The sequence below is a fragment of the Trichosporon asahii genome (genome assembly GCF_000293215.1).
Source record: "Trichosporon asahii var. asahii CBS 2479 unplaced genomic scaffold scaffold00035, whole genome shotgun sequence".
Taxonomy (NCBI): domain Eukaryota; kingdom Fungi; phylum Basidiomycota; class Tremellomycetes; order Trichosporonales; family Trichosporonaceae; genus Trichosporon; species Trichosporon asahii.
In genome coordinates, this window is record NW_014040889.1 from 55848 (window position 1) to 66432 (window position 10585).

Here is a 10585-nt window from a genome sequence, read left to right on the forward strand (position 1 = left end):
CGACATGGAGAACGGACTATCTACTACTTTTTGTCTTATTCTTGTTCCTCGCCCCCCTTTCTTCTTCCGTCACCTCCGACACGACCTCTCTGCCCCCCTTTCCTGTCATAGCCGTCTCCGTCTCCGTAGCCCCGCAACCCGCGACCATAGAGAAAAATCTGTCCGGACCCCTCCGCACACACACGAGGATCCTAGTGCCATGTAACTTCGTATCAAAGCAAAGGCGCCATCGCACTGTACCTCGCTTTCCAGCGCCCTTCTTCATTCGTTTTCCACTCTTTGAGGTCATCTCCCCGATCTCTGCTGTCCTGCGATAATTGAAGTGGCGAAAGGATTGGGGGATGGCCCGATCGACCGGCTATCGCCTACAGAACAATGTTGTCGGTCGGACGAGCTGGGAGTCTTACATCAACAGCCGTATCAGCCGAGCAGTCGGTACGCGAGCGTGGGCGATCCTCCGTGTTTGCAAAGTAGGTCTCATCATTGGGCGTGCGAGCTCCTGGAGGCGATGCATGCACGCCTGCAGCAACGAGCGACGAGATCTCTCCTGATCCATTCTGGTCCGATAGGTCGAGAGGACTGCGGCTGCAGATCGCCCTCACCGGTGAGGTCCTCAGTCACACTTTAACTCGAACGGAGCAAACGAGGTTTCTGGGATTGCGGGGGTCGAGTTGCCTCCCCTGGTTCTGACTAAAGATAGGACTCAGATTTCTTGGCTGTTGACATTATGGACGCTGTGGACTTATGCCGACTTATGATACTGCCGGAGCATGGAGAAGTGCGGAGTGGCACTGGCTTATAAGCGGTAGAGTACGTTGCAGTTCTCTTCCACATTCGCCTTGATGCCAGTTAGGCCGGGGCCGCTTCATAGGCTGAACGGTATCTCTTAACCCTATCTGCTTAGCAATCCGTTTCAACCACCGAGGTTGCAGGCATTGCAAAAGGTAGTGCCTCTGGACTAGCATGTTGCGGATTGGGAATGCCACCGCCGTACCTTGAGAGCCACACAGGAGGCAACAACATGGGCGCCGAGTATCATCGCTACTTATGCCTCGTCTGCTGTGCCAGATCTCGTGGAGCTCAGACCAACTCCAATATTAGCAAACAGTGCAGCCAATCTGGGATGAAGAGCAACTGCGGACCGAAATGGGACCATAGTCAAACCAGTTTAATCGTGGCAGCAATCAAGCTCGTGCTCCTTGTTTTGGGAATGTCTGTAGGGGTTCGGGCGGAGTGCTGCCGACCGGCCTAACGGCCTAACGGCCTGCGGACCAAGGTAAGGACCCCATTATCTCTTGCCATTAGCCGTATCGCTACCGCGTATCAGACGGATTGTGCTGCACTAGCGCAGATGAAGTTTGCTCTCAGCGCGCACGAAAATAGCCCCTTTCAGTCATCAGTTCACCTTGTGCACCTTTACGCGCGCGCATCCCAGTACCCCAGTCCTTCAGACCGCGCGAAGCCGCACGCAGCCGCATGCACTCGTACGTAAGAGGCAAGCGAGAGGACTGTTGGGCGGAAATCGCGGCATGTGATTGGGCGATATGGGTCGACCGGTCGGGTCCTCACCTCGAATCTTGCTTAGTGTGCGTGCCTGAAGTCGTGCGCGCAGTGTGCGGTCTCGTGCGGTGCGCCGCCGGGCTGATTTTCATGATCAGCGACATCGGATTGAGGACTTGGAGGTCACCGCTGGGCCCTGCCCTGGGTCTGATCCTGCAATCCTGGGTCGTCCGCTGCCCGCGCTGCTCCGCTCCGCCAAGGTCTGGCAGTCCGCAAGTCTGCAATGAAGCAAGGCAAACCTCGCTCATCTGTCAACGTACTCTCCACCATCACACACTAAGGCTGTCTCCCTTTGCTCGGCATCGAGCACAAACGACGAAAATAGCACACGAAAGCGACCGGATCGCCCTCAACACACCCAGTATCGACGCTGGCCCGACCGCCAAGTCCTCATCGCGCTCGCAATCTCGCAATCTCTTCGGACAGCGAGCACGATAGCCAACCGCGTCGTCTCCATTCCTCGCTCTGCTAGCTCTGCGCCGCGTTCCCCGCTCTGACAACTGCGCCGCTTTGCTGCTTTGAAGAGTTTCACGCCGACGCCCTCAAGAGTATATATCTGCCAGTCTCGTCCCGCAGTCCGTCTTGACATTCTTCTCAACCTCCGACAAGTTACGACAAGCTCTCGTCACTTGAAGCCTTTGGGTCTGTCCTGCTCTATTGATTTGAACAGTGCCGATCGTCGACCTTTTCTATCGCCCTCTCTCATCTTTCCCTTCTCCAACCCAACCACCACCACTGCCCACCATGGCCCCGACACTCGCATCTGTTGCGACCACGGCCACCCAGGTCGCTGCCGCCGCGGCCACTCATGTCATCATCCCGATCCTCAAACGCGCCGAGGAGGAGGCCGCTGAGGCTGCAGGCGGTGAGGAGGAAGACGCCTGCGCTGCCTCCTATGACGACTCGCACTGGGGCCTCCGCATCGGAGGCATCTTCATCATCCTCGCGACCAGTCTGCTCGGCACCCTTGCGCCGATCCTGCTGCGGTCATCGCGTGTTGTTCCCCGTGCTTTCTTCGAGTGAGTATCAGACTGCCACTGCACTGCGGGTGTGGCACCACCGCACCTCGGTCACGCAACTCTTCATTCCGTAGCACCGCGCTAACGATACAGGTTCGTCAAGTATTTCGGTTCCGGTGTCATTATCGCTACGGCGTTCATGCACCTGCTCGCGCCTGCCTTCGATGAGCTCGGCTCGGAGTGTCTCTCGGGCACTTGGAACAACTACGACTGGGCGCCCGCTTTCGCGCTCATCTCGTGCATGCTCATGTTCTTCGCCGAGGTCGCCGCGTACCGCATCGGCACGCAGAAGCTGGAACAGATCGGCGTCAACTACTCGTCGCACGTCCACGACGAGACGGACGCGCACGCTCACGACCACCGCGCGCCCTCTGTCGTTGCCGGCCAGTCGAACCCCGCCAACCTCCACTCGCACGCGCTCGAGCACGAGATTGCGCACGAGCACCACCCCAATATCAACGGACACGGCCTCGGCCACCACGGCCCTATGCCTGACGGACCGACCGAGGCGGAGATCTACGGCGAGTCGCTCGACGGCGGCAAGCTGCGCAAGAAGGTCGACCTCGAGAGCGGCGACTCGGACTCGGCCCTCACCCTCGGCCCTAGCGATGCCGAGACCGCTGCTCAGATTGTCGGTGTGGCGATTCTCGAGTTTGGCGTCGTGCTGCACTCCATCATCATCGGTCTCACCCTCGCAACGAGCGACGAGTTCATCGTTCTCTTCATTGTCATCATCTTCCACCAGATGTTCGAGGGACTCGGTCTCGGCGCCCGTCTCGCCTCGCTCGAGCTGCCCAAGCACCTCTGGTGGGTGCGCTACGCCGCCGCGCTCCTGTACTGCATCTGCACGCCCGTCGGCATGGCTGCTGGCCTCGGTGTCCGCAAGTCTTACAACGGAAATGGCACCGCCAACCTCATCGTTTCCGGTATCCTCGACGCCATCTCGGCCGGTATCCTGCTCTACACTGGTCTCGTCGAGCTCCTCGCCCACGAGATCCTCCTCAACCCTCGTATGATGAAGAGCTCGAACTCGAAGCTCGCGTACGTCTTCATCTGCATGTGTCTTGGAGCGGGTCTCATGGCCCTCCTTGCCAACTGGGCTTAAGAGCGAGTGAGAGCGAGTAGTCGAGTGGGAAGCAGCACAGGCGACGACGCGTGTATCAACTACATCCATCATCAATCTAGACTTCACATCAGAAGACACACACTCGAGAGCGTGCAAAACTACATCTAGACCACCCCCACACTCCATCCCATTTCTTCATCTATTTCATTCTAGCCGTGTAACTTTACCATCATCATCTTGACAGCAAGCCATGCATTGTGTATTGATATGCTTTGAAACACAGTTTCCCACACTGATGACACTGGCGACTTTAGAGGACGATATCGGCTCAGACCGCATCACGTGCCGCCACCTCGTAATCTATGACATCAGGCTGTGGAAGCCTCCGAGCGCAATGTCGACGCCGCCACCAAGCACCAAGCCCAGACGAGAGACGAAGTCTCAATGGTCTTCCCTCGCTCGTTCATTCACTCAATCTCCAACTAAAAGCCATGTCTATCCGGTATATCGGCCAGAAGCTTGCGCAGCAGATCGACGAGGAGCTCATGAGCTCGGCGGGCGCCTTCAGCCTCGACCAGGTGCGTGCTGAGAGTAGCTGTTCTACAGACCGAGGTAAGCTAACGCTACAGCTCATGGAACTAGCGGGTCTGTCGTGCGCCCAGGCGCTGGGGAAGAGCTACCCGCCCAAGACGCACAAGAAGGTCCTCGTCTGCTGTGGACCGGGAAACCAGGTGAGTCCTGCTTTCGACTGCTTCGCTTGCACCTCCTTTCGGACCCTTCCTTCGCACATGATGCTACGCCGCAGACGAAACAGCTGACCCCAGGGCGGTGATGGCCTCGTTGCAGCCCGGCATCTGCACCACTTCCACTACACGCCGACGCTGTATTACCCAAAGCCGGGCAAGAAGGAGATCTACCAACGGCTTCTGAAGCAGTGCACGAACCTGGACATTCCGGTGCTGTCGACGCTAGACGAGTTCCACTCCGCCCTCAAGGCAAACGACGTGGTCATGGATGCGATCTTTGGCTTCTCCTTTGAGCCGCCCGTGCGCGCGCCGTTCGATAGGATTCTGGACGCGCTGGCCGAGAGCAAGACCCCGATCGTCAGTGTCGACATGCCCTCGGGCTGGAACGTGGAGAAGGGGCGCCAGGAGCTCTTCACGCAGCCAGACGACCAGGGCAAGTCGCGCCCCGTCAAGACAATCGACCCCGAGGTGCTCGTGTCCCTTACTGTGCCGAAGGAGGGCGCGAAGGAGTTCAAGGGGAAGCACTGGCTCGGCGGCCGCTTTGTGTCGGAGTGAGTTGGCGTCAACTTCGGCTTAACTGACACGCAGCTCGCTTGACAAGAAGTACGACCTCAACATTCCAGACTATCCCGGGTTCGACGAGGTCGTCGAGCTGTCTCCGGGCAACTCGAAGCTCTAGAAAAGCAAGATGCGATGCAATGCATTCTAAGCCCTATGCTAGTATGATGTATGTAATAAGATGAAGGAAGATTATAATATTATGATGATGTTGAAATCCCAAAATGATGTCGTCCTGATCGTGGTTATCGCTTCAGAGCCGAGTCGGTGTCGTCGCTGTTGCGGCTGGCCGTGTCCTTGAGGCTTTTGTCATCCTGCCCCACGGCAGTCAGATTTGACGAGTAGGTAACGCTGGCGCGCTCGAGCTCTCCGCGGTGAAAGTGGAGGTGCTCGTGGGCATGAGCGCCGACGAGTTCGTGCGTCCTCTCGTCAATCGCGACCTCGCCCTCGACCGGCTCGACGTCCCCTCCAACAGCGGCCTCCTCCTGCCTGAGGGCCGCCTCTCTTGCTGCCCTCTTCTTCGCCCGCGGGTTCAGAATCGGCACGAGCAGGACGACAATGCCGTCAAAAACGACGACGAGCATGTACTGCGCGAGTGCGGTATAGTCGAGTTCGTCACGGAAGAAGAGGGAGACGCCGGAAAAGATGCCGCCCATAATGTCGACGACCATGAACATGACGCTGATGCCGACGACGGCCTTGTGCTTGTAGATCTCCCAGTACTCGGGCATGAGACCGGCGACGAGGAGCGCAGACGTGATCCACCCGTACATCTGTTTCGGCCAGTTGACGCCGTGGCGCTCCCCGGCCCACAGAGCGTAGACGGACCCGACCTCGAAGCCGCCCAGGATCGCGTACAGCACGCCCAGGTACAGCAGGACCTTGCGCAAGGGGATCTTGGAGCCGTAGTACAGACACTGGGCCCAGGAGATGCACCCGAAGAAACCGAAGAGTTGCGGCTGGATCTGGAGCGGAATCGAGGAGCGCATAGATACGAGGTACGCGCCTTGGAAGGTACAGGCGATGGCCCAGATGCTGGTTCTCGTCAGCCAGATGTCGCAGCTATGGTGGCGATAGGAAGCACGAACGTGTGCGGCGTGCGATGAGCCATGCAATGCAAGCAGCAGGCTGCGCCAAGCCACAGACGCAATGCAGAGAAGCACGAAAGTTGTCACTCACAACATGAGGTACGGGCTGAGGCCGTCCGTGTTCTTGGTGCGGTAGCTCTTGATGATCTGCGGGATGATCTGCACGCTCCACAGCACCGCGCCGATCGTCGCGAGCGCCTTGTCCGCCGCAGGGCACGGGTACGTGCTTCCGCCCATGGCGCCTGCTATAATGTCGTACACTAGAGACGGGAAGCTGAAGGCGTCAGAATAAAGGACTTGCGCCATGCCGGGCGTTTGTAGGTGATAGGTGAAGGGCAATGGGCGATGCAGAGGAGAGGAGGGGAGCGGCAGTGGATCATAACTCACAGAGATGTAACGGCGAGGACCGGGTAGGGCTCCGAACGTGCGGAATTCGCGGAGCGCTCAGGCAGATGACGGAAGCCACACTGGCTTGGCTGGCGCGCTGGCGCGATCAGGCACAGGGAGGCGAGTCGGTGGCGACTGGAGATGACTGCGCTGCGCAGTAGATATGCGAATCAGACGCTGTGGCGCGCAAGATTATATATTCTAAAATGCGAGAATGCAACTTTTGCGCTGTTAACACGGTCCGCAACCCGGGCGCGTGATCACTTTGCTCCTACACTCGCTACCTCGAGCGAGCTGGGAAGCCTCAAGTCCTATGCCGTCAGTCCATGCTCATGTGCGACGCAACGTCGGACAAATAACCTACCAGCGTCACAAGGGCCACGTGAGACCCTGAGGCTCGGTGCTCGTCTAGGTCTTTGACGGGTTTGACGAGCTGCACGAGCAGAATGGTGCTTTGGCAGGTCACACGATGCTCTGATGCACTGATCAATGCAATTTTTGGCCCAGAACGGAGCGCAGAGGTCGCCGCTATCGATAATCGATAAGACAAGAGTCGAAGTTGCCGCAAGAATTCAAGGTGCCCTGCCAAGAATGCTGGCAAGAGTTCGATCAGGGCAGGTCCGGCTGTCGAAGTACGGGTCGCGTGGTGGCTGTCGAGAGCCCGAGACGGGCTTCTTGTCGATACGTGCAGTCGTGCGAGTCGTAACAAGAGTGAGAGAAGAGAAAAGGGATAAGAAATCACGAGAATAAATGACTCGACATCGGTGTCGGAACGTCCCCGAGTCGCCGGAGAAAGGACGCTCTCACGCTCTCGACCCATGAGCCGGAACGTCTCTCTCTACGGTGAGCAAGGGGGATCAGGCAGCAGTGGCTCAACTGCTGATTATATCCGGGTGTCACCAGGTTATATTTTTGCCTGATGGAAAATACACCGAGCCTGAAATCGAGTATTTCCTTATCTCGCCAGAAGCCAAAAGTTTATCCTTGGTTCTTCCACGGTGGGAGGGCGCCGATCTTGCACTCGGAGCTGACGGAAGTGTGACCGAAGCGTGCGCCGTACGTGCCGAAAATAACCGTGCACCGGGGTCTGGAACCCGCCTTCAGGTCTGGTCCACGCATCTGCGGAGAGTACGATGCCTTCCGTGAGGGAAACATTCGCCGCTCACGTGAGCCGCACTGAGAAGGCTGTAAGGGGGAGGATCGAAGAATGCTTGAGACACGTGGCGGAAGCAAATGACGCGCTCCTCGTGCCTCTAATCAGCGACGCAATGAACAAACCAATCTTCGTCCACTTAAACTCTCCACCCCGACCTGGCTGATGGACTAAGAGTTCGACGGGCAGCAGCACACAGCAGCAGCAGCACAGTCGCACTCCTCCAGCACCACCGACCTGCACACATCGAGACCTGTTTAGTGTCTCTCTCTCTGCTTGGTTTTCTTTCTCGTTCGAGAGGACGACTCGAAGGTTTTCTCACCTTCGAACAAACAATCCATCGCGCGCAGGCCGATAATTTATTGTCTTCTCATCTCCCCTCCCCTCCCCTTCCCCTTCCTTCGCAACTTCGCGCCTATAAGGCTTCAGGCTGATGTCGGAGAGCACAGTTCCCCAGGACCCGCCACCCCAAGCGGAGGCCGCCGAGACTAACTCTGGTGCACCCATGGCCGAGTATGATCCGTCGCAGCCAATGGAGTACGGCGAGTACGACCCGTCCCAGCCGGCTGAGTATGATCCCTCGCAACCGGCCGAGTACGATCCGTCGCAGCAGCAACAGCACGAGGAGCCATCTCAGCAGGAGGAGAAGAAGGATGACCAGGGTTCTGCGCAGCCCGAGGAAGGCAAGGAGGGTACCGCCGAGGAGCAGCAGCAAGAGTACGACCCGTCCCAGCAGCAGGAGCACGAGTACGACCCTTCTCAGCCGACTGGAGAATACGATCCCTCGCAACCGATGGGTGACTATGACCCCTCGCAGCCGATGGAGTACGACCCATCGCACGCCATGGAGACCGATAACACCGAGCAGCCCGAGAGCGCATCCGAGGCACCAGCCGAGGGTGGCCCCGTAGCCGCGCCTGTTCCCGAGCCGGAACCCGGAGTCGTTCCAGGCCTTCCCCAGGTCAACAAGGACACCGGACTTGCGCCTGCGCCGGCAACTGCGCCCGTATCGCTCGCAGCCCGTTCCGCCATCCCGGAAAACGAGGGCGTCCAGGAGGACGTGTACAAGGCCGATCTGCCCGAGGGATTGACATTTGACTCGCCGAGTGTCATTGCGAACCAGGAGATTGTTCGCCAGTACCGACTTGGTAGGCTTCACTTCTACAATCTTTAAGCTAACGTCAGAACCGTCCGAGGCCAACAATATTGTCGCTCTCTTCAACTGGTCGATCCAGAAGTCTGAGGTCGCCGATGCCCGCGCTTGGTACAACGCCCTCGCGGTCGAGAACCCGACGGCGTCTCAGCCGCTGCTTGCGCTTATCAACCTCGAGCTCGCCTTGAACAACTTTGAGCAGGTCGAGGCTCTCTTCGGTCGCGCACTCCGCAGCTCGTTCACCCTTATGGCTGCTGCTGATGTTGATATCTGGAGTGGGTAACGGACGCTGATCATCTACTGACCTGACAGAGGCGTACTTGCACTACATCCGACGACAGAACCCGAGTGATGGCCCCGACCCAGCTGCGACGCGGACGACAGTGATTCAGGCATACGAGTACGCGCTGAAGGAGTGCGGTGTCGACCGCGAGTCGGGCGAGATCTGGCAGGAGTACATTTCGTACCTGACCGATTTCAAGTCGAAGAACCCCTGGGAGCAGCAGCAGAATACGGATAACGTGCGCAAGCTGTACCAGCGTGCGGTCACTGTGCCGCTGAACAATGTCGAGGCGCTGTGGAAGGCGTACGATGCATTCGAAAGCGGACAGAACAAGATGGCTGCGAAGAAGTTCCTCGCGGACCGCTCGCCCGCTTACATGACTGCTCGTACCGCTCTGCGTGAGATGCGCAACCTGACCGACTCATTGCCGCAGCCCGTCATCCCCCCGCAGCCCGAGTTCACGGACGAGGACCGTCGCGTCGTCACCGGGTGGAAGAACTACCTGAAGTGGGAGGAGGGCAACCCGCTGGGTGCCGACGACGCCACTGTTACGATTCGCCTGGCGTACGCTTTCAGAAAAGCCATGGCGCAGATGCGACACTTCCCCGAGCTGTGGCACTTCTCTGCTGCACACTACCTCTCGGCAGGCAAGGAGGAGGAAGGCAAGGCGTTCCTGCAGGCCGGTGTCGCCGCGTGCCCCAAGAGCTTCCTCCTCTCCTTTGCTCTGGCTGAGATGGAGGAGGACCAGCGCAACTACGCCGAGTGCCACACGATCTTCACGAACCTGATCGAGCGGCTGAATGTTGAGATCGACGAGCTCAAGCTCACTGTCTCGAAGGAGGTTGAGATCGCGCGTGGTCCCGAGATCCCAGCCGCGGCGCACGAGCTGAACAACGAGGAGAGCGACTATGCGCGTCTCGTTCGCGAGCGAGACGAGCGCGGCCGCCTGGTCCAGGAGCGCCGTGGGCGCGACATTGACGATGCCAAGGCCGCCCTCGGCATTGTGTGGGTCATGTACATGCGCTTCGCGCGGCGCGCAGAGGGACTCAAGGCCGCCCGTCTCGTGTTCGGCAAGGCGCGCAAGTCGCCCCACGTCACCTGGCACTCCTTCGAGGCCTCTGCGCTCATGGAGTACCACTCCAACAAGGACTCCGCCGTTGCCGTGCGTATCTTCGAGCTCGGCCTCAAGCAGTTCGACGAGGACGTCCCCTTCGTGATCAAGTACCTCGAGTTCCTCCTCGCCATCAACGACGACACGAACGCGCGCGCCCTCTTTGAGCGCTCAGCACTCAAGATCCCTGCTGATAAGGCCCGCCCCCTCTGGGATGTCTGGGCGCGGTACGAGTACATGTACGGCGACCTTGTGGCGGTGCACAAGCTCGAGCAGCGCTGGGCCGAGGCGTTCCCGGCCGACAGTCCGCTGAAGCGATTCGCGCAGCGCTTCTCGTTCGACGGGATTGACGAGATTGCGCTCCGCGACCTCGGATTCGGGCGTCAGCGCCACACTTCGGCTGGCGGCTTTGGTGGCGGCGGTCACGGTGGGCACGGCGGTATGGCCGGACCAGCCCCGCC

The 10585-nt window shown here is 59.0% G+C and overlaps 3 protein-coding genes across 3 annotated transcripts; 2 read left to right on the forward strand and 1 right to left on the reverse strand.

Moving 5' to 3' along the window:
* Positions 1 to 2304: 2304 nt before the first annotated feature.
* A1Q1_00732 (uncharacterized protein) lies at positions 2305 to 3684 on the forward strand (the record flags this gene model as incomplete). The annotated part of the gene is made up of 2 exons (XM_014325693.1): positions 2305 to 2579; positions 2673 to 3684. 2 exons carry the CDS (start codon positions 2305 to 2307, stop codon positions 3682 to 3684), a joined length of 1287 nt encoding a protein of 428 aa, XP_014181168.1.
* Positions 3685 to 4136: 452 nt separating this feature from the next.
* Positions 4137 to 5070, forward strand: A1Q1_00733 (uncharacterized protein; the record flags this gene model as incomplete). Its single annotated transcript, XM_014325694.1, has 4 exons — positions 4137 to 4223; positions 4275 to 4376; positions 4470 to 4942; positions 4980 to 5070. 4 exons carry the CDS (start codon positions 4137 to 4139, stop codon positions 5068 to 5070), a joined length of 753 nt encoding a protein of 250 aa, XP_014181169.1.
* Positions 5071 to 5194: 124 nt separating this feature from the next.
* On the reverse strand, positions 5195 to 6343 carry A1Q1_00734 (integral to membrane protein; the record flags this gene model as incomplete). Its single annotated transcript, XM_014325695.1, has 2 exons — positions 5195 to 5984; positions 6129 to 6343. The coding sequence occupies 2 exons, from the start codon at positions 6341 to 6343 to the stop codon at positions 5195 to 5197; spliced, it is 1005 nt and encodes a 334-aa protein (XP_014181170.1).
* Positions 6344 to 10585: the final 4242 nt, after the last annotated feature.